Source organism: Myxocyprinus asiaticus, chromosome 44 (genome assembly GCF_019703515.2).
Source record: "Myxocyprinus asiaticus isolate MX2 ecotype Aquarium Trade chromosome 44, UBuf_Myxa_2, whole genome shotgun sequence".
Classification (NCBI taxonomy): Eukaryota; Metazoa; Chordata; class Actinopteri; order Cypriniformes; family Catostomidae; genus Myxocyprinus; species Myxocyprinus asiaticus.
Genome location: NC_059387.1, coordinates 35,366,134 through 35,387,742, shown reverse-complemented (window position 1 = coordinate 35,387,742; position 21,609 = coordinate 35,366,134). Strand labels below are relative to the sequence as shown.

General features: G+C 38.8%; 2 protein-coding genes across 4 annotated transcripts; one reads left to right on the top strand and one right to left on the bottom strand.

Moving 5' to 3' along the window:
- Nucleotides 1-711: 711 nt before the first annotated feature.
- On the top strand, nt 712-5,654 carry LOC127434630 (gamma-crystallin N-B-like). Its single transcript, XM_051687502.1, has 4 exons — nt 712-818; nt 1,864-2,112; nt 3,547-3,692; nt 5,413-5,654. The coding sequence occupies exons 1-4, from the start codon at nt 798-800 to the stop codon at nt 5,546-5,548; spliced, it is 552 nt and encodes a 183-aa protein (XP_051543462.1). The 5' UTR covers nt 712-797; the 3' UTR covers nt 5,549-5,654.
- A 147-nt stretch (nt 5,655-5,801) lies between these two features.
- nub1 (negative regulator of ubiquitin-like proteins 1) lies at nt 5,802-21,551 on the bottom strand. Of its 3 annotated transcripts, none has more exons than XM_051687484.1 (15): nt 21,472-21,551; nt 21,134-21,237; nt 14,861-15,028; nt 14,719-14,783; nt 14,486-14,550; nt 13,528-13,695; nt 12,867-12,955; nt 11,926-12,032; nt 11,413-11,599; nt 11,221-11,328; nt 9,100-9,252; nt 8,871-9,017; nt 7,386-7,442; nt 6,961-7,264; nt 5,802-6,731 (listed from the first exon to the last, which is right to left on the bottom strand). In XM_051687484.1, the coding sequence occupies exons 2-15, from the start codon at nt 21,233-21,235 to the stop codon at nt 6,589-6,591; spliced, it is 1,863 nt and encodes a 620-aa protein (XP_051543444.1). In that variant the 5' UTR covers nt 21,236-21,237; nt 21,472-21,551; the 3' UTR covers nt 5,802-6,588. The 3 variants fall into 3 exon arrangements, with proteins under 3 accessions (XP_051543444.1, XP_051543445.1, XP_051543446.1); XM_051687485.1 differs by having other exon boundaries at nt 7,078-7,264; nt 21,472-21,550; XM_051687486.1 differs by having other exon boundaries at nt 7,084-7,264; nt 21,472-21,549.
- Between the last annotated feature and the right edge of the window lie 58 nt (nt 21,552-21,609).

The following is a 21,609-nucleotide window of genomic DNA, read 5'->3' as shown; positions in this document are numbered from 1 at the left end:
TAATCAGATTATTAATGTGATTCATAACATGATTATGTTAAAATAGACGGGACAGGGAGATCCGATTAAAAAACGAATATTATACAAATGTATATTAATGAACCTGACATTCATGACAGCAGAGCCAGTGTTTCATTAACTATAATATTTATATCTAATAATGTAAAAGCATCCTGTGGTCAAAAACACCTCCGTTGCGGAGGTATCGTAGTTTCTTTTCTTTTATTTGTTAACCGTAAGATTAAACAATGCAAGTTTATGCCTTACAAAAGGGGGCTGATTTTTACAATAGTGAAGGCATTTTGAAGTCTATATAATGCATGATTTATGTTCTGTATGAATGTCAAATGTCAACGTTTTTTATCAAATGTGAAAGTGCAAATCCATTAGACATGGACTGCAAAGAATCATTTCATTTTCCTCACACTTTTAAAAGACATTCATCTGGTTTAGAAGAATGGAAAAACACACAGACACAAGAATATTTTTCTCTCTCTCATTGAACATGTTAAACAGAAGCGTAGTATTCACAAAAATGGCCCCACAAAGTCAAGCAAAGCAGAATCTATTGTGCTGTTGACTGAAGCCCCGCGACTCAAAGCCCCTAATCAGCACTGACGGGAGAGAACGGAAAGTGTCCAATAAGCAGAAGTCTTAAGCCCTCCATTGTTGGCTCTTTGTTGGGCAGATCTCGCGATACCACGCCGCTCACGACTGGTTGTATATATTGGGGTGTCCAAATTTTTAACTGTCACACTTTCTTGCATGTGGGTCGGTTGGACAGTATCCAGTGGAAAATGTCGCAATATTCTGGAAAGGTAAGAGTGGGATTGGTCACGACCACATGCAGCACATTTCAGTAATGGTGGGCTTCAACCAAAGTCAAAGGTCAATGTAGAGCTGGATTTCATAGGTGGATTTAGGCTTAAACCAGTACTCTTAATGCAGTTTAGTCTAAGACTAGGCTGAGATTTGACATCCAACTTCAAGATGAAGTGTTGAATTTTTCGGTCAGATATAAGTAAGCCATTTTTTGGTTGATTTCCCAAAAAGTGTAAACACTGACACTTTCAAAACATTTCTCTGATTATTTGATCTTACCGACCAGCCCGACATCTCAACCAATGGCATGAGTTTGGGGCGGGACTATAGGTGTTTGCCTAAACAGAGAAACCTGTTTGAAAACCATCATCATTTTTGCAAGTCCGTATAGTGATGAAACTTAATCAGTAGTTTTGCAGCATTATAAATTCCAGGTAATCTATTACATCCTACATTTAAAGCTTTTCTGTGAAGTTTTAATTTATTAATTTTTTTTGCTTAGGCTTTGTGAAAATGCAGGCCTAGATTTGCCCCCATTTTATGGCCATGTAGTCCAATTTTTCCATTTGTGCTTTTCGTTAGTGAAGAGTTTGACGTTAGTTTCGCACAGTTCATTCCAGGAATCGAATCGAATCTTCAGTCCATTTTTCTTGGGACATTATTGCTATTTTGCATGGTTCGGCCCTTAATATGAAGGTTCTGGACTCTCAAAACGATTGTTCATCGTTCCTCCCATTTTGTTGGGGGGGAGTCTTGAACAGCGTTTTTCTTTTCCACTGTCGCCTTTTGATTAGTTCACTAGGGGCACTACGGCATTAATGTTCTACTTCAGTATGCTTACTTGACAACGTTTGTATTTGCAGTGTCTAAAAATACTTAATTTCAGCCTAATGATGTCGTTTTGCCTTCACAACTAGATTCGGTCAGGCCTTCCTGTTCATTTTCAATCGAAACAATCTATTGTTGACCTCCACAACTATCCACCGAACCCTAAAACTCCTTCCTTTCGCCCATGTGTCCGTGTTCTAACGGTCTCCTCAGATAGTGTTTTACGAGGGCCGCTGCTTCACCGGCAGAAGGCTGGAGGTGTACGGTGACTGCGATAACTTCCAGGACCGTGGCTTCATGAACAGAGTGAACTCCATCCGTGTGGAGAGCGGCGCCTGGATCTGCTACGACCACCCGGACTTCAAGGGTCAGCAGTACATCCTGGAGCGTGGAGAATACCCCGAGTTTCAACGCTGGAACTCCCATAATGATCACATGGGCTCCTGCAAAACCATCAGGATGGTGAGGAACAAACTGTTGTGAGATCAAGTGTGAACTAACTTTACAGCTTAAAAAAGTGTAAGGTGGAAAGCTGGTCTCCCAGTCTGGTCAGGATGGTCTGTTTTGATGGTTTTAGAAGGGTTTTGAGAACTTGACGTCTGGTCAAGCAGGAAGACCAGTTAAACCAGCTAAGACCAGCAAATAAATAAATAGCTATTTCACATTTTAAATGTAATTTAGTGTAAAACGTTTTAACTTTTGTCATTCCGAAAAATCAGTCTGAGAGATGCTAAAAGTCGCACTTGATATTACTTCCGGTTCATCCGTCGTCATATAGGAAACTACAGTTTATTAATCCGTCCGTCTGAAATAAAAAATATGTTATTTAGCGAATATCAATAAAATGTCAAATAAATTTAAATAACTTTAAATAACTTTTAACCTTTACACCAAAGCCAGCTTGTGATGTTTCTGGTCTCTGATCTACAAATTAAAAAAAATAAATAATCTGTTTCTAACCAAATATATGCTTTATGCAGTTTTAGCAACTATAACATTATAATAATATTAATAAGTAAAAAACTTTTCGATGCCTTGGACCCCCAGATAAGATGAGGGAAGCACATAACCCCAGTTTGAAAACCCCAATGTTGACTTTGTTACGTTCAGTGTTGACAGCCTCGCATCAACGGACACGTGTGAATTGAGACACTTTTAATGACAGACAGTAGATTGTCATGTTTTGCAGACCCTAGATCAGTAGTGTATCCAAGGGTGGGCCGGGGTGAGCCTGGGTCCACCCAAATTAGACCCAGGCCCACCCAGAATATTAGAGATTATTTTTTGACTTCAAATATGTATTTATAAAATAGTTTTAAGAAATGCTTAAATAGGGGCCTGGGTGGCTCAGTGGTAAAAGACGCTGGCTACCACCCCTGGAGTTCGCTAGTTCGCTAGTTCAAATCCCAGGGCATGCTGAGTGACTCCAGCCAGGTCTCCTAAGCAACCAAACTGGCCCAGTTGCTAGGGAGGGTAGAGTCACCCTCCCTAGTAACCTCCTCATGATTGCTATGATGTGGTTTGTTCTCAGTGGGGCATGTGGTGAGTTGAGCGTGGTTGCCACGGTGGATGGCATGAAGCCTCCACATGCGCTATGTCTCCGTGGCAACAAGCTCAACAAGCCACATGATAAGATGCGCGGATTGATGGTCTCAGACGCGGAGGCAACTGGGATTAAATTCTCCTTTCTGATAGTGTGAAAGAACTGTTTGAATGCACCACCTTTCTGTTGCTATGGAAAATTTGGGGAGAGAAAATTTTGGCCCATCCATTTTTATTGAGGCCCACCAAAAAGCAAATTCCTGGCTAAGCCCTTGCTCTAGAGAAAGTGTAACCGCACTGATTCTCATAATGTGTGTATGTGACTGTGTGGTGTGTGTGTGTGTGTGTGTGCAGCACGGTGAGCACTACAGGATGGAGTTGTTCGAGGGTTGTAACTACACCGGTCAGTGTATGGAGCTGTGCGACGACTGTCCATTCCTGCAGAGCCGCGGATTCAACCCAAACTGTGTCAACTCTGTCAGAGTCTTCGGTGATGGAGCGTAAGTTACACAGACAAACCTTTCAGCTTTTTATTTTTGTCTAGAGATAAATTGACATTCTGGTGTTGGCATATGCATGCACATCATATTGTTAATATACTCTTGTGTTTTGAGATATAACACATGATTTCTACATTATTACTTGGAAATACCTCCCTAAAGTTCAAGTATTGTTTTAACTTGTGTATGGCAAGCCGAATTTAATTGTAATCATTTGCATGAATTATATAAATTGTTGATATTAACCATTACATTTTTGATAACAGGAATGGAATTATTACTAGTGAAAATGCTGATTTGTGATATCAGTAATTACATTTGCACAAGTAAAAATGTTCATTCTTGATTTCAACTAGTAAAATTTTTTTTCATATCTGTAACTGCAATTTCTTTAGTAGAATTTCACAATGATCAGTCATCCACTCCTGTTAAAAATGCAATTACAGATATCTATAATTAGTTTCTTACTAGTAAAATTCCAATTTTCATATCAGCAATGCACTTCTATTTCTTACTAGTAAAATTTTTGATATCAATAATTACACTTTTACTAGTGCAAATGTCCATTCCTGATATCAACAATTATTGATCTGTCATTAACTTCTATTCAAAACACAATTACAGATATCTATAATTAGTTTTGTTACTAGTAAATTTCCAATTTCACATATCAGCAAAGCACTTCTTTCCAGTAAAATGACAATTTTTGATATCGATAACTGCATGGTTACTACTTGTGCAAATGTCAATTTTTAATATCAAAATTTAATTACAACTAGTAAAAATGCTCATTTTTGTAAACCAATAATTTGGTTTGTAGTAGAGGCAATGTTAATGTCAGATATCTGTAATGTGATTTTAACTAGTAAAAAAGCCTTTTGCGATATCTTTAATTACTCTCCAATTTATTGATATCCAAAATCCATTTCCAGAGATCAGAAATCTGAAATTTAACATGTTGAAATATTTTTACAGAGATGAAAAATGAGCATTTTCACTATTTGTAATTATATATATATATATATATATATATATATATATGGAATGGATATTTGTACTAGTAATAATGTTATTAATGATATAAAAAAATATTAATTTTTACTAGTAAGAAGTGCACAGCTGATATGTGCATTTGGAATTCCAACAAGTACAAATTTAATTAAATATATCTGTAATTGTGTTTTGAACAGAAATGAATGAAAGATCATTGGAAATTCTACGAGTAAAGGCAACTTGTTATTTCCAAAATGAAATAATGGGCTTTTATTTTGTCATTGTGCCAAAGCCAAAACAAATTATTAAAATATTATCTGGACAATATTAACTTTAAAAATATTTTTTTTATTAAACTTGTGTGTTACAAAAATAAATAATAATAATAATAATAATTACTAAATCACAATATAAATGCAGATTTTAATTTTTGTTTTATAAAAATAAAATTTTCTCTCAAATGTTCTGCAGACCCTAGTTTGAAAGTGCCTGTTCTAACCTTTAAATAAATATAATGAAAAATATATGACTAATTTTCATATATAAGAGCAGTGTAAAGTACTTACACTGCGTTTTCATTTAAATTGAGATATATACAGTATATATATATATATATATATATATATATATATATGTATATATGTATTCCTGGCTATATGTATATATCTACATTTTTATATGTCCCTTGATTATTCACTATGTAATTCTCTGCGTTTCTCCTGTGTAGTTGGGTGATGTATGAAGAGCCAAACTTCCGTGGTCGCATGTACATTGTGGAGAGAGGAAACTACTGCAGCCATAATGAGTGGCAGGCGCAGAACCCCAACATCCAGTCCATCCGCAGGGTCGTCAACTACTTCTAAACCCTCCAGCAACGCTTCATTTCTATCCTCCCCACTGCCCCTTTACTCTCTGAATATGTAAAATAAACATGAAAAACTGGAATCAAGAAGATGGTATTTTATCTAACATGAGTCTCTGTGTCTGTTTCTACAATACTGAATTACAGTTGAGTCTGAAGAAATTCACACAAATTTAACAAACAAGGTTGATTTTATCAGCATTAAGTTTTTAGGTTAAAAATTATATGAATACAAGGGAAAGTGTATATTTTAGGTGCTGTGATTCAGTGATCTTCACTAGTTCATTTTGAATGGTCCTGCGGTCAATATGAGGACATGAAACCTGCATGTGTACAAATCATAAAATAATAAAAAAATTCCATCAAATTAAGTTTTATTCATTTTATTTAGTTAAACATTACACAATTTAATTTGATTCGTTTTTTTTTTTTTTTGGTTAATATATATTTCAGAATTTGTTTATTATAAACTAAAGTTTAACCACTTACAAAAAAGTACAGTATTTATTGGACACACATCATTATGGTATACGTTGAATTATCTTGGAGAACCATGTAAATACAAGCTTGTGGAGATATTAATTAGATGAGAACACAGATGTCGTCAAAGTTTACAAATGTGTGAATCTTTATTGCATGTTGAACACAAAAACCCTTTGAATCTGATTATGAATCTGAACATAAAAATTACAAAAATTATTGTAATTTTTGCATACAGTACTTAAATGTGAAAACAAAACAATCTGTATAATTGCCACGAAACATGAAATTTTTTAAGGTAAATGAATCGTAGCGTAGCGAAATTAAATGTACTAGCTAAAAAATTTCTTTGTGCTTGAAAATTAAAAATATTACTTGCAAAAACATTTCTGAAAGCCATTTTGGTTCTATTATTATTATTATTGTATAAAGATCAAACAACGTTTCTTCCGCTTCTTTTTACATTTTTAATTAAAAAAATAAGATCAATAACCTTCGTAGAACTCCTATTGTAATTTACATTTTGAACTTTGATGTTTCTTCTTAATTAGATGATGTGGGTCATTTCTGCAGGTAAGATCTGATCTGAGCAATAAGCACTGTCTCTTCGTCCAGCGTGAGGTCCAGATAATCTTCTTCATGTCTCGGGATGTCATCCAGAACCTCGTTCACCAGCTCCTCATCCAGATGACTGGAACCTGACGCTGAATAGAAACACAACTCAATCATTTTCATATAAAAAACACAAGACAATCTGAAATTATTACTACTCACAGAGTGCAACATGAGTGTAAAATTTGGCTTTGGCAAGTTACTGGCCAGTTGCAGCATGGTTTTATTAATGTAAAAAAAATTCTTTAGAAAATTGTTTTTTTTAATTAACTTGTGTGTAACACAGCTTTATTGTTTTTACAAAAATATGTGTTGTTAAACCTGGCTCAAGGGGGGCTTCCGTGCTTGAAAAAACAGAATTCTGTAGGAAACACTGAAGTAAATTTTGGACCGTGGCTCCAGTCGTCATGTGTACATTAGAGCGTGACGTGCACACACCCTCACCCGTGGCGTCAGAGGATGTACTGGGCTCTTCAGAGGAGGATGAGGGTGGAGAGGGCGACAGGAGATCGGGAGAAACAACACCATGAAGATCCAGCAGCATCTGTGTGGCCTGAGGAAGATCGTCACCCACCAAACTAAGAGCCGAATCAGCCATATCCACCTGAAAACCTAATGACACCAACTACACACAAACATGAATATTGATCATGTGCATTACTTACTGGACTAAATGCTGATATCATCATGTTTTGAAAGGGTTAATAATCCTCTAACATGTGTTTAGATGAAAAACACAAACTCACCTGATCCAGTTTAGCCTGTCGGTCTGAACTCTGATCATCAGACCTGTCTAACAGAATCTAGACAGAAAAAACAGATTATCAACATTGTTCTCTTTCGTTTACAAATGGCACCGTTTCTAATGTTGATGCTGCTCTTTTTTGTTCATGCAGTGAAAGTGAACATTAACGGAGACTTCTGTTGAACACAGTGGTTCCAAAAGAGTGGCGAAGACTGCCCCATTCTCAAATCTCTTTCACTTTCACACATTCACATTTGATGCGTTGCTGTTGTTTGCCGTCGCTGTTGGGTGCACACCAGATTCAAATGAGTGAAGAGGAAGATTTTTAAAGTATTAACACATAATTACAGTCTGTTCCTCACACAACACTAATGTGTGGCTTGAAATATATTGCATATTATAACAAGCCAAATGGACTTTTAATCATGTGCAGGATATGAATTATAGATATTTCAACAAATCAATTCTCACTAGTTAAAATGTGAATTCTTGAGATCAACAATGGAATTACTGCTAGTAAAAATGATACTTTTTACTAGTAAGTGGCACAATGCTGATTGAAGATATAAATTATAGATATCTGTAATTGTGAACAGGAGTGAATGACAGATGATTGTGAAATACTTTGAGTAAAAATGCATTCACAGATATCAAGAATTATATTTTTTACTAGTTGTAATTCAATTGTTGATATCAGAAATGGACATTTGCACTAGTAACAGTGTAATTATTGATAAGAAAAATTATCATTTTTACTAGTAAGAAGTGCATAGCTGATGTGTTACATTGGAATTTTACTAGTAAAAAAATAATTATAGAAATCTGTAATTGTGTTTTCAACAGGAGTGAATGACAGATGATTGTGAAATTCTACTAGTGCAAATGCAGTTACAGATTACATTTATTTTATAACTAATTGAAATTCCAATTTTATATCAAGAATTTACATTTTTACTAGTGCAAACAAAATTACTGATATCAAAAATGAGCACTTTTCCATTCCACTTTTCCAACAACAGTAATTCCATTCCTGATGTCAAGAATTGGCATTTTAACTAGTGAAAACGTCATTGTTGATATCTATAATTCATATCCTGCAGGTGATTACATGTTGAAATGGACTGCAATAGACTATGTGATATGGACAACTTTTATGTGCTTTTGGAGTTTGACCGTCACAATCACGATCCTCTCATCCACCATCCTTGTGTTTCACAGATGAAATAATCATACTGGTTTCGGCTCAAGGGTGAGTAATGATTTGGTGTGCTATTATGTATTATTGCTCCTGCAAGCAAAAGTTTTTCTAGTCTCAAATGGGAGCGCAGCCAAAAGAAAATCTACCAAATCCTTTTGTGTTCCAGAGATACGGGTTTGGAACGACATCAGAGAGAGGTAATGACAACATTTTCATTTTTGGTTGAACTAGCCCTTTAAAGTTGGACTGTTATGCTGTTTACTACTGAGTTTATGGTAATCTTCTCACCCCGTAAGCTTTATCGACGTCTCCTCTGGCGCAATGCAGAGCTTTAGCCGCGTCTCTCTTACTGAAGCCCAGCTCCACCAGCGTGCTGATGTCCCGCAGTCGGCATCTTCTCTTCTCGTGCTCTTTCTCCTTCATATCCTCCTTTTCCTGGAGAAACATAAGCACACGTCTCATTCTGTGCTCACTGTGAGTAAAATCATACTGTTTTACTGTGCTTGTACTGTGGTACCTTATTCCGCAGTGTTAGGTGCAGCACGGCTTCTTCGATGTTTCCTCGACAGGCTCTCAAACCCAGACGAGCTTCCTGTTCTGTGAAACCCAAAGCCATGAGCTGGTTCATCTTCTCTGGGTCCAGACACAGCTGACTGTACAACTCCTCCACCTGACCAACACACAGAAGAACATACTCCAAAATAAATCTAAATAAATGTTGGCTTTTGAAAATAAACGCACAAAAAACATACTTTTTACCCATTTTGATTTCTAAATACGGAAAATAGGCACGATTAAGGCTGCACGATTATGACAAAATCATAATTGACAGTGATTTCCCTCGATACTGAAATCTGCAATTTGTTTTGATTAATAAAATTTACATTAAAATAATTATTTAATACTTCTTTATGCCTAGGCATGATCTTAGTGAATATAGATAAATTTAGATACAAAAACTTTTGTTGTTGTTGATGTTTATTGTGCTCAAATGTAATTGTCTTACCCTGTAAAAAGTTCACAATTAGTGAGCAATTAATGCATGTAAATAAGCAGGCTGCTTTATCTTATTTTAAGATAAAATGCTAAATAAAACATGAAGAAATTAAAGTTAAAAGTCTCTACCTACAGTATAATATAACATCAGATAATGCATTTATAATATTTTTATATTTTTCGAGAGTTTGTTAGTTGTTGTTGTTTATGAGCAAAATGGACACAGAATGCTAACCGATGTTTGTTTACATGGAAAAAGTAAAATAATATTTCTACAATTTTAATTTTTTTATATTTCCCAAGAGTTTGCTAGTTGTTGTTGTTGTTTGTATTCACTTGCAGTTGTCTTATCTGTCCCAAACTTTTTTGTCAAAAGATTATTTAACAATATATTTCATAAAACAATTAATGCATGTAAATAAGCAGGCTTCTTGCTGTTATTTTAAGATAAAATGCAAAATAAAAAATAATAAAAAACTCAACACAAGAAGAAACCAACAGCAATACAATTGCAAAATGTAAAATGTTACCAAAATAATTTTTTTTTACCAGTTTTATGTAAACCAATCATAAAACATATAATGCATTGGCTATATGAGCAAAATGAACACCGAATTCTAACCGATGATTGTTTACTTGGAAAAAATACAATTACAATATATATATAAAAAAAAAATTTCTCTCTGAGAGTTTGCTAGTTGGACTTGTTTAATGTGTTCAATTGTAATTGTCTAACTTTTTTGTCAAAGCATTGTTTATTGAACAATATACTTAATAAAACATTTAATGCATGTAAATTAATAGGCTTCTTGCTCTTATTTGAAGATAAAATGTCATAGGGGGGTCTGGGGAGCTCAGCGAGTATTGACACTGACTATCATCCCTGAAGTCACGAGTTTGAATCCAGGGTGTGCTGAGTGACTCCAGTCAGGTCTCCTAAGCAACCAAATTGGCCCGGTTGCTAGGGAGGGTAGAGTCACATGGGGTAACCTCCTCGTGGTTGTGATTAGTGGTTCTCACTCTCAATGGGGCGTGTGGTGAGTTGTGTGTGGATCGTGGAGAGTAGCATGAGCCTCCACATGCTGTGAGTCTCCGTGGTGTCATGCACAACGAGTCACGTGATAAGATGCACGGATTGACGGTCTCAGAAGCGGAGGCAACTGAGACTTGTCCTCCGCCACCCGGATTGAGGTGAGTAACCGTGCCACCACGAGGACCTGCTACGTAGTGGGAATTGGGCATTCCAAATTGGGGAGAAAAGGGATAAAATAAAATAAAATAAAAAAATGAAAAAGTCTCATAACATGCTAATGTAAAAAAAAATAAAAATAAAAATAAAAAAAAGAGACAGAACTTTTGATAAGTACCAGCAATATTATTTAAAAATCAAAATGTAAATTAGAAGTCTCTACCTATCATAAAACACAGTATAATGCATTGCATATGAGTAAATTATATATGAGTATGTAAGTTGAATGCAAACCGATGATTGTTTACTTGGAATAAGTACAAGAATGTTTCTAAATGTAGTATTATTTTAAATCTTCCCAAAGTTTGCTAATTATTGTACAGACAAAATGATTACATTCAGCCGATATCATCATGTCTGCCTCAAGGTATCTGTTAAAAAGGATGCACTTACTTGCTTTAGATTGTCGTTTGCTTTTTTCTTGTTGCCTTCGAGGTAGCACAGCAAACACTGAAGAAGACGCAGCCTCAAAAATAACACATCCTCTCCTCCGGTGTGACCCTGACAACCAGCGATACGTCACATTCAGTTCAGTAATGCACAAACACGATTAATGTAAAGACCAGTATATGGTGGTGTTCAAACCTTGATCTTCTGCAGTCTGCTCTGCTGTTCTCCATAGCACCGCTGGAAGCAGCTCTCGGCTTGCTGCAATCTCAGTTTGGCGTCATCGAGACACGACAGCTGCTCCAGCGCCTGGTAACACCACACGATGTCCAGCTGCAGGACGGCGTAATTATCCACCGTGTTCAGCAGCGTGGAGTTACACTTGCTACACAACACACACAAATAACGAAGACACAATTATTAAATATATATCAATGCTAAAATGAGACCAGCACTGCACGAGATGTAGGGGTCTAAAGACGTGCTTTTAAAAGTTAAACAATTTTTAATGCTCATGCCGTGAGGTGCTAAAAAACAGTGAAACGTGATGCAACTGACAAACACGTCCATTTGAAACATGCCTTTGTGAAATTTGTCTATGTTTTGAGTACCTGGGCAGCCAAAATGACTAAAATACCCATCTCTAGTGCACAGATCAAGTTAGTTCATTCCAATAATCGCTAATTTATCAGGAGTTAACACAAGTCGTACTTGAACTGTTCGTCCGCTTCTAGCAGATGACAGAGAGCTGCGCTGTGATTTCTCCTCTTCATCAGAGCTCGACCTTTCTCGTGGAAACCCATCGCCAAAATCAGAGCCTGATATCAACACACACATAATCAAATGCATCAAAGATATCAGCAGCTGCACTGCAAAGACACCTTTTCTTAAACACCTTTTCTGACTATCACCACTGGAGTCACGAGTTTGAATCCAGGGCGTGCTGAGTGACTCCAGCCAGGTCTCCTAAGCAACCAAATTGGCCCGGTTGCTAGGGAGGGTAGAGTCACATGATTGGTGGTTCTCGCTCTCAATGGGGCGTGTGGTAAGTTGTGCGTGGATCGTGGAGAGTAGCATGAGCCTCCACATGCTGTGAGTCTCCGCGGTGTCATGCACAACGAGTCACGTGATAAGATGCACGGATTGACTGTCTCAGAAGCGGAGGCAACTGAGACTTGTCCTCCGCCACCCGGATTGAGGTGAGTAACCGCGCCACCACAAGGACCTACTAAGTAGTGGGAATTGGGCATTCCTTTTGGGGAGAAAAAGGGGAGAAAAAAAAATAAAAAAATTTTTTTGCCAATGGGGTAAGAAAAACTTGATTTAGAGGGGAAATTTTTTATTTCTCATGTGTCATTTTGAATTCTCATGAAAATGCATCTTGTTTTTGGTTTTTTTGCAGTTTGATAAGATACAGAACACAACTGAAATGTAATTATAAACATACTAAGACTTATGACTTGAGAATTTATTAAATCCATAAATCGTAGTCATAATAATGTTCATAATAATGTCCAACAAATAGACATTTGCTTAAACTTATTTTTACTACTCTTTAGTTTCTGAGTCGCCAGTATGAGAACCACGGATCAATGTGCTCAACGTAAGCGTTTGGATCACATTCAAACGAAAGAAATGAAGCCAGGAATGACCTTCCTCTCGCTGTCAGGAATCTGGAGTGGATTTCCTTTCTGATCAGCAATTTCTAGAAACGGAGTGTTGGCCGGATCTTCACTGCCATCTGATGATTAATAGAAAGGTTGAAATGATTAGTAAATCATAAATAAAAGTCCATCTTATAAAAGTTTAAATACTTTGCTTAGTAAGGTCCAACGTTTGCCCCTAGAATTTATTTTTATCTTTTATAGAGGCATTACTTTCTAACCATATTGAAATGTGTCATCCTTTCAAGTACAATACTTTTAATTAAAATACATTCTCAATCAAATGAGGTTGCTACCTAAAACATTAAATCAGCATCAACTCATTTTCTATGATAACTAAGCCTAGAAAAAAACATATCAGATGATACAAACAAAATAGATGGATTTATTATGGCGCCCATTAATTTCTGACCCTGGTTCGGACAAGTTAATTCACATATCATTTGAGTTATTTCATTGTTTTGTTGACTTTACTATTAATGTAAAATGTGGGAAAATCTTAAAAAAAAAAAAAGAAAGGGGGTACTTGTGTCCAAACTTTTGACTGGTTTCTATAAACCACTGGACATCACACATACATTTCTGAATATACATTAAAGGACTCGTGGCTTTAAGAACACAGTGTGTGAGGTGAACACTGAAGTTTGACCTCTCTCTGAGAGGATCTGGAAACCCTTCTGCGTTCTCTTCACTCCTTCATTCTGACTGCGGTTCTTCTCCTCTTCCTCCAGAAGTTCATTCTTCACTTCTTCAGACGACACGCGCAGCACCATGATCTTGCTGTTGTTCTTCACGTTCTGTTCATCAAGCCTTTTCTCTTGAGAAACAATAATCATGATTTGGAATTTTTGTCAATAACCATGGCACAAATTCTCCTGTAGTTATTACAAAATCAAGTTAATATCATTCGGTAGACTACACAGAATATTTGTACTTTTAAAAATTGGGTAGCTCAGCGAGTATTGACACTGACGATCACATCTGGAGTCATGAGTTTGAATCCAGTGCATGCTGAGTGACTCCAGCCAGGTCTCCTAAGCAACCAAATTGGCCCGGTTGCTAGGGAGGGTAGAGTCACATGGGGTAACCTCCTCGTGGTCGCTATAATGTATAATGTAATAAAGCTCTCGGTGGGGTACGTGGTGACTTGTGCGTGGATGCCATGGAGAATAGCATGAAGCCTCCACACACGCTACGTCTCCGCGGTAACGCGCTCAACAAGCCACGTGATAAGATGCGCGGATTGACGGTCTCAGATGCGGAGGCAAATGAGATTCGTCCTCCACCACCCAGATTGAGGCGAGTCACTACGCCACCACGAGGATTTAGAGCGCACTGGGAATTGGGCATTCCAAATTGGTGAGAAAATCCACAAAACAAAAAAAAAAATTCAATGCATTTGTCACACCGCAGGACCATTTAAAATGAACTAGAAAAGCCATAAAACGGTGTTTAAAAATGGTGAAAATGGCGTACACTTACAGAAACTGACATTCCAATAAATTTTAAACTCTAGATGTTGCTAAATCAGTCTATGGACATGTTAAGCAACAACAACCCAAATAAATATTTATTATGGACAGTGAAGATACAGATCAGTAATTTACCTGGTGACAGTCTTTTTCCATTCAAAATCAGCTTAAAGTGTTTGATTCCGTATTCCTCTCTTATCCTTCATTTAGAAACACAGAATTATTTAATGTAATCACACTTGAGTTAGTCCATTAAATTATTTTGTCATTAATGGATCACACCAGAAATGTGTTTAATGTGTTCCTGGAAAACAACAGAAGCACTGAAGTATCAAATATTGATCTTAAGATCTCAACATTTCTCTCACCGATCCATCAGGTCTCTGGTAGCGATGTCCAGTCTCGTTTTCTGATGTTCTTTCCTCTCCTTTCTCTTTAAAAGAGTACACATATGAGTTGGTGTAATAAAAGAACATAGTGTATATATAGACTGTTTAATTGGTCCATTACCTCTCCATCTTCTCTAGGCAGGCGTAGCTCCAGCGTGGCCACAGACGTCTCTTTAAACTCTTTATTTCCTTCACCTTTCTTCACAGTGTCTGATCTGATCTTCTCCAGGGCAGATCTCACATCCTCCACTGCAAACTCAGTGACTGAAGCGTATCTGTCTGCCAATTCCTGAACACGAGGCAGGATCTAGTCAAAAACATCTCTACAGGCAAGCCGAAAAATTTCATGCAGTGTAACAGTCCCAGAGACAGTAAAATTATATATATTTGTAAAAAATAAATCAATAAATAGTCTCATTAAAAAATACAACTCTTAAAACATATGTTTGCATGAGTAGTGCAGAATAATCTTTTATAATTATTTCTTTAAAAATTGCAGTAACTAGGGCCACAATTAATTAATAGGCCATCTATTAAGATGTTTAAATATATTCGTCACTACTTCTGTCTATGTAATGATTGAAATGTGCATGTTATAATTTCGTGCTTGTATGTGTTTACTAATGTATGCTTACTAATGTAAGCAGTAAAACAATCTTATTGTATTACATGATTCATATTTGAAAAACTTTTGTCCACCAAATCAAAGTCAGGAGGTGTAACCAAAATGCAGGTAGCCATTATCTATATAAAAACATAATAAAAAATTAATAAATGCCGTTGGCATTAACACAACCAAAATGACAAAAAAACAAACAAACAAAAAAAAAAAATGTCCCGAAGGTCGCACAAGGGTTTAACATTTTCTTGAACCAACATGGACTCTATCAGTATCACTCAGACAACCTTATTTATCAGTGACCCAATGCCATTTGAGTGCGAGGTGTTTGTCAGTTGAGTGCGAGGTGTTTGTCGATGTTTGTCAGTTGAGTGAGATATGTTTGTCGATGTTTGTCATTTGAGTGCGAGGTGTTTGTCGAAGTTTGTCAGTTGAGTGCGAGGTGTTTGTCGATGTTTGCCAGTTGAGTGAGAGATGTTTGTCGATGTTTGCCAGTTGAGTGAGAGATGTTTGTCGAAGTTTGCCAGTTGAGTGAGAGATGTTTGTCGAAGTTTGCCAGTTGAGTGAGAGATGTTTGTCGAAGTTTGTCAGTTGAGTGAGAGATGTTTGTCGAAGTTTGTCAGTTGAGTGAGAGATGTTTGTCGAAGTTTGCCAGTTGAGTGCGAGGTGTTTGTCGATGTTTGCCAGTTGAGTGCGAGGTGTTTGTCGAAGTTTGTCAGTTGAGTTTGTCAGTTGAGTGCGAGGTGTTTGTCGATGTTTGCCAGTTGAGTGCGAGGTGTTTGTCGATGTTTGCCAGTTGAGTGCGAGGTGTTTGTCGAAGTTTGCCAGTTGAGTGCGAGATGTTTGTCGAAGTTTGCCAGTTGAGTGCGAGATGTTTGTCGAAGTTTGCCAGTTGAGTGCGAGGTGTTTGTCGAAGTTTGCCAGTTGAGTGCGAGATGTTTGTCGAAGTTTGCCAGTTGAGTGAGAGATGTTTGTCGATGTTTGCCAGTTGAGTGCGAGGTGTTTGTCGATGTTTGCCAGTTGAGTGAGAGATGTTTGTCGAAGTTTGCCAGTTGAGTGAGAGATGTTTGTCGAAGTTTGCCAGTTGAGTGAGAGATGTTTGTCGAAGTTTGTCAGTTGAGTGAGAGATGTTTGTCGAAGTTTGTCAGTTGAGTGCCAGGTGTTTGTCAGTTGAGTTTGTCAGTTGAGTGCGAGGTGTTTGTCAGATGAGTTTGTCAGTTGAGTGCGAGATGTTTGTCGAAGTTTGTCAGTTGAGTGAGAGATGTTTGTCGAAGTTTGTCAGTTGAGTGCGAGGTGTTTGTCGATGTTTGTCAGTTGAGTGCGAGGTGTTTGTCGAAGTTTGTCAGTTGAGTGCGAGGTGTTTGTCGATGTTTGTCATTTGAGTGCGAGGTGTTTGTCGAAGTTTGTCAGTTGAGTGCGAGGTGTTTGTCGAAGTTTGTCAGTTGAGTGAGAGATGTTTGTCCGTTGAGTGCGAGGTGTTTGTCGATGTTTGCCAGTTGAGTGCGAGGTGTTTGTCAAAGTTTGTCCGTTGAGTGCGAGGTGTTTGTCAAAGTTTGTCCGTTGAGTGCGAGGTGTTTGTCAAAGTTTGTCCGTTGAGTGCGAGGTGTTTGTCAAAGTTTGTCCAGTTGAGTGCGAGGTGTTTGTCAAAGTTTGCCAGTTGAGTGCGAGGTGTTTGTCGATGTCGATGTTTGTTAGTTGAGTGCGAGGTGTTTGTCGATGTCGATGTTTGTCAGTTGAGTGCGAGGTGTTTGTCGATGTCGATGTTTGCCAGTTGAGTGCGAGGTGTTTGTCAAAGTTTGCCAGTTGACTGCGAGGTGTTTGTCGATGTTTGTCAGTTGAGTGCGAGGTGTTTGTCGATGTTTGACAATTGAGTGCGAGGTGTTTGTCGATGTTTGACAATTGAGTGCGAGGTGTAACGATGTTTGTCAGTTGAGTGCGAGGTGTTTGTCGATGTTTGTCAGTTGAGTGCGAGGTGTTTGTCAATGTTTGTCAGTTGAGTGCGAGGTGTTTGTCAATGTTTGTCAGTTGAGGGCGAGGTGTTTGTCAATGTTTGTCAGTTGAGTGCGAGGTGTTTGTCAATGTTTGTCAGTTGAGTGCGAGGTGTTTGTCAATGTTTGTCAGTTGAGTTAGAGATGTTTGTCGATGTTTGTCAGTTGAGTGAGAGATGTTTGTCGATGTTTGTCAGTTGAGTGAGAGGTGTTTGTCGATGTTTGTCAGTTGAGTGTGATGTGTTTGTCGATGTTTGCCAGTTGAGTGCGAGGTGTTTGTCAAAGTTTGCCAGTTGAGTGCGAGGTGTTTGTCGATGTTTCCCAGTTGAGTGTGAGGTGTTTGTCGATGTTTGTCAGTTGAGTGAGAGATGTTTGTTGAAGTTTGTCAGTTGAGTGCGAGGTGTTTGTCGATGTTTGCCAGTTGAGTGCGAGGTGTTTGTCGATGTTTGTCAGTTGAGTGAGAGATGTTTGTCGATGTTTGTCAGTTGAGTGAGAGGTGTTTGTCGATGTTTGTCAGTTGAGTGTGATGTGTTTGTCGATGTTTGTCAGTTGAGTGAGAGGTGTTTGTGAATTTGCCAGTTGAGTGCGAGGTGTTTGTCAAAGTTTGTCAGTTGAGTGCGAGGTGTTTGTCGAAGTTTGTCAGTTGAGTGTGAGATGTTTGTCAAAGTTTGTCAGTTGAGTGCGAGGTGTTTGTCAAAGTTTGTCAGTTGAGTGCGAGGTGTTTGTCAAAGTTTGCCAGTTGAGTGCGAGGTGTTTGTCAAAGTTTGCCAGTTGAGTGCGAGGTGTTTGTCAAAGTTTGCCAGTTGAGTGCGAGGTGTTTGTCGATGTTTCCCAGTTGAGTGCGAGGTGTTTGTCGATGTTTCCCAGTTGAGTGTGAGGTGTTTGTCGATGTTTGCCAGTTGAGTGCGAGGTGTTTGTCAAAGTTTGCCAGTTGAGTGCGAGGTGTTTGTCGATGTTTCCCAGTTGAGTGTGAGGTGTTTGTCGATGTTTGTCAGTTGAGTGAGAGATGTTTGTTGAAGTTTGTCAGTTGAGTGCGAGGTGTTTGTCGATGTTTGCCAGTTGAGTGCGAGGTGTTTGTCGATGTTTGTCAGTTGAGTGCGAGGTGTTTGTCGATGTTTGTCAGTTGAGTGCGAGGTGTTTGTCGATGTTTGTCAGTTGAGTGCGAGGTGTTTGTCGATGTTTGTCAGTTGAGTGCGAGGTGTTTGTCGATGTTTGTCAGTTGAGTGCGAGGTGTTTGTTCGTTGAGTGCGAGGTGTTTGTCAAAGTTTGTCAGTTGAGTGCGAGGTGTTTGTCAAAGTTTGCCAGTTGAGTGCGAGATGTTTGTCAAAGTTTGCCAGTTGAGTGCGAGGTGTTTGTCGATGTTTGCCAGTTGAGTGCGAGGTGTTTGTCGATGTTTGTTAGTTGAGTGAGAGATGTTTGTCGAAGTTTGTCAGTTGAGTGCGAGGTGTTTGTCGATGTTTGCCAGTTGAGTGCGAGGTGTTTGTCGATGTTTGTCAGTTGAGTGCGAGGTGTTTGTTCGTTGAGTGCGAGGTGTTTGTCAAAGTTTGTCAGTTGAGTGCGAGGTGTTTGTCGAAGTTTGTCAGTTGAGTGCGAGATGTTTGTCGAAGTTTGTCAGTTGAGTGCGAGGTGTTTGTCGAAGTTTGCCAGTTGAGTGCGAGGTGTTTGTCGATGTTTGCCAGTTGAGTGTGAGGTGTTTGTCGATGTTTGTCAGTTGAGTGAGAGATGTTTGTTGAAGTTTGTCAGTTGAGTGCGAGGTGTTTGTCGATGTTTGCCAGTTGAGTGCGAGGTGTTTGTCGATGTTTGTCCGTTGAGTGCGAGGTGTTTGTCGATGTTTGTCAGTTGAGTGCGAGGTGTTTGTCGATGTTTGTCAGTTGAGTGCGAGGTGTTTGTCGATGTTTGTCAGTTGAGTGCGAGGTGTTTGTCGATGTCGATGTTTGTTAGTTGAGTGCGAGGTGTTTGTCGATGTCGATGTTTGTTAGTTGAGTGCGAGGTGTTTGTCGATGTCGATGTTTGTCAGTTGAGTGCGAGGTGTTTGTCAGTTGAGTGCGAGGTGTTTGTCGATGTTTGTCAGTTGAGTGCGAGGTGTTTGTCGATGTTTGACAATTGAGTGCGAGGTGTTTGTCGATGTTTGACAATTGAGTGCGAGGTGTAACGATGTTTGTCAGTTGAGTGCGAGGTGTTTGTCAATGTTTGTCAGTTGAGTGCGAGGTGTTTGTCAATGTTTGTCAGTTGAGTGCGAGGTGTTTGTCAATGTTTGTCAGTTGAGTGCGAGGTGTTTGTCAATGTTTGTCAGTTGAGTTAGAGATGTTTGTCGATGTTTGTCAGTTGAGTGAGAGATGTTTGTCGATGTTTGTCAGTTGAGTGAGAGGTGTTTGTCGATGTTTGTCAGTTGAGTGTGATGTGTTTGTCGATGTTTGTCAGTTGAGTGAGAGGTGTTTGTTCGTTGAGTGCGAGGTGTTTGTCAAAGTTTGTCAGTTGAGTGCGAGGTGTTTGTCAAAGTTTGTCCGTTGAGTGCGAGATGTTTGTCAAAGTTTGTCAGTTGAGTGCGAGGTGTTTGTCAAAGTTTGCCAGTTGAGTGCGAGGTGTTTGTCAAAGTTTGCCAGTTGAGTGCGAGGTGTTTGTCAAAGTTTGCCAGTTGAGTGCGAGGTGTTTGTCGATGTTTCCCAGTTGAGTGTGAGGTGTTTGTCGATGTTTGTCAGTTGAGTGAGAGATGTTTGTTGAAGTTTGTCAGTTGAGTGCGAGGTGTTTGTCGATGTTTGCCAGTTGAGTGCGAGGTGTTTGTCGATGTTTGTCAGTTGAGTGCGAGGTGTTTGTCGATGTTTGTCAGTTGAGTGTGAGGTGTTTGTCGATGTTTGTCAGTTGAGTGAGAGATGTTTGTTGAAGTTTGTCAGTTGAGTGCGAGGTGTTTGTCGATGTTTGCCAGTTGAGTGCGAGGTGTTTGTCGATGTTTGTCAGTTGAGTGCGAGGTGTTTGTCGATGTTTGTCAGTTGAGTGCGAGGTGTTTGTCGATGTTTGTCAGTTGAGTGCGAGGTGTTTGTCGATGTTTGTCAGTTGAGTGCGAGGTGTTTGTCGATGTTTGTCAGTTGAGTGCGAGGTGTTTGTCGATGTTTGTCAGTTGAGTGAGAGGTGTTTGTCGATGTTTGTCAGTTGAGTGAGAGGTGTTTGTCGATGTTTGTCAGTTGAGTGAGAGATGTTTGTCGATGTTTGTCAGTTGAGTGAGAGATGTTTGTCGATGTTTGTCAGTTGAGTGCGAGATGTTTGTCGATGTTTGTCAGTTGAGTGCGAGGTGTTTGTCGATGTTTGTCAGTTGAGTGCGAGGTGTTTGTCGATGTTTGTCAGTTGAGTGAGAGATGTTTGTCGATGTTTGTCAGTTGAGTGCGAGGTATTTGTCGATGTTTGTCAGTTGAGTGCGAGGTGTTTGTCGATGTTTGTCAGTTGAGTGAGAGGTGTTTGTCGATGTTTGTCAGTTGAGTGAGAGGTGTTTGTCGATGTTTGTCAGTTGAGTGAGAGATGTTTGTCGATGTTTGTCAGTTGAGTGCCAGGTGTTTGTCGATGTTTGTCAGCTGAGTGAGAGATGTTTGTCGATGTTTGTCAGTTGAGTGCCAGGTGTTTGTCGATGTTTGTCAGCTGAGTGAGAGATGTTTGTCGATGTTTGTCAGTTGAGTGCCAGGTGTTTGTCGATGTTTGTCAGTTGAGTGTGAGATGTTTGTTGAAGTTTGTCAGTTGAGTGTGAGGTGTGTGTTGAAGTTTGTCAGTTGAGTGTGAGGTGTTTGTTGAAGTTTGTCACCTGTATCTTATGCTGGTCAGTGGTGAAGGGTTCGAGCCACAGACGGACACCGTCATCCCGGAGCAGAGAGATCAGCCGAGCCTGAATATGCTGCTCATCCATCCCTACAAACATACAATAAACACACAGATCAACTGAATGACAGCGTGTTTCTGTAAAGCTGAAATCGAAAGTGATGGTGGAAAATCCCTGAAAATTACCCAGATAGAAAAACACCCACAAAATAACACTCCGCGTTGAGACACATTAAGATGTTTATTTGTATAAATGTCATCTGTGTGAAAATCTTGCGTTGTGAGAAAATATATTAATTGTGTTCAGGGATGTGCGTATCTCACCTCTTAACGTTGCGACGACAAGATGTTGTTATTGTTTTTCCGGGTTCCCAGTCACTTCCGGTCATGCTTGGTTCTCTGACGTCACATTTCGCGGATGAACTCATTAATATTTATAAATAAAGCGCTGCGTGATTTGTC

Coding starts and splice junctions, on each gene's coding strand:
- LOC127434630 (XM_051687502.1), top strand. CDS start 798: ATGTCGCAATATTCTGGAAAG. Junction 2,113..3,546: donor CCTGCAAAACCATCAGGATG/GTGAGGAACAAA, acceptor GTGTGTGTGCAG/CACGGTGAGCACTACAGGAT. Junction 3,693..5,412: donor AGAGTCTTCGGTGATGGAGC/GTAAGTTACACA, acceptor TCTCCTGTGTAG/TTGGGTGATGTATGAAGAGC.
- nub1 (XM_051687484.1), bottom strand. CDS start 21,235: ATGGATGAGCAGCATATTCAGGCTCGGCTGATCTCTCTGCTCCGGGAT. Junction 12,956..13,527: donor CCAGATCCTCTCAGAGAGAG/GTCAAACTTCAG, acceptor ATTAATCATCAG/ATGGCAGTGAAGATCCGGCC. Junction 9,018..9,099: donor ACCTAACACTGCGGAATAAG/GTACCACAGTAC, acceptor ATGTTTCTCCAG/GAAAAGGAGGATATGAAGGA.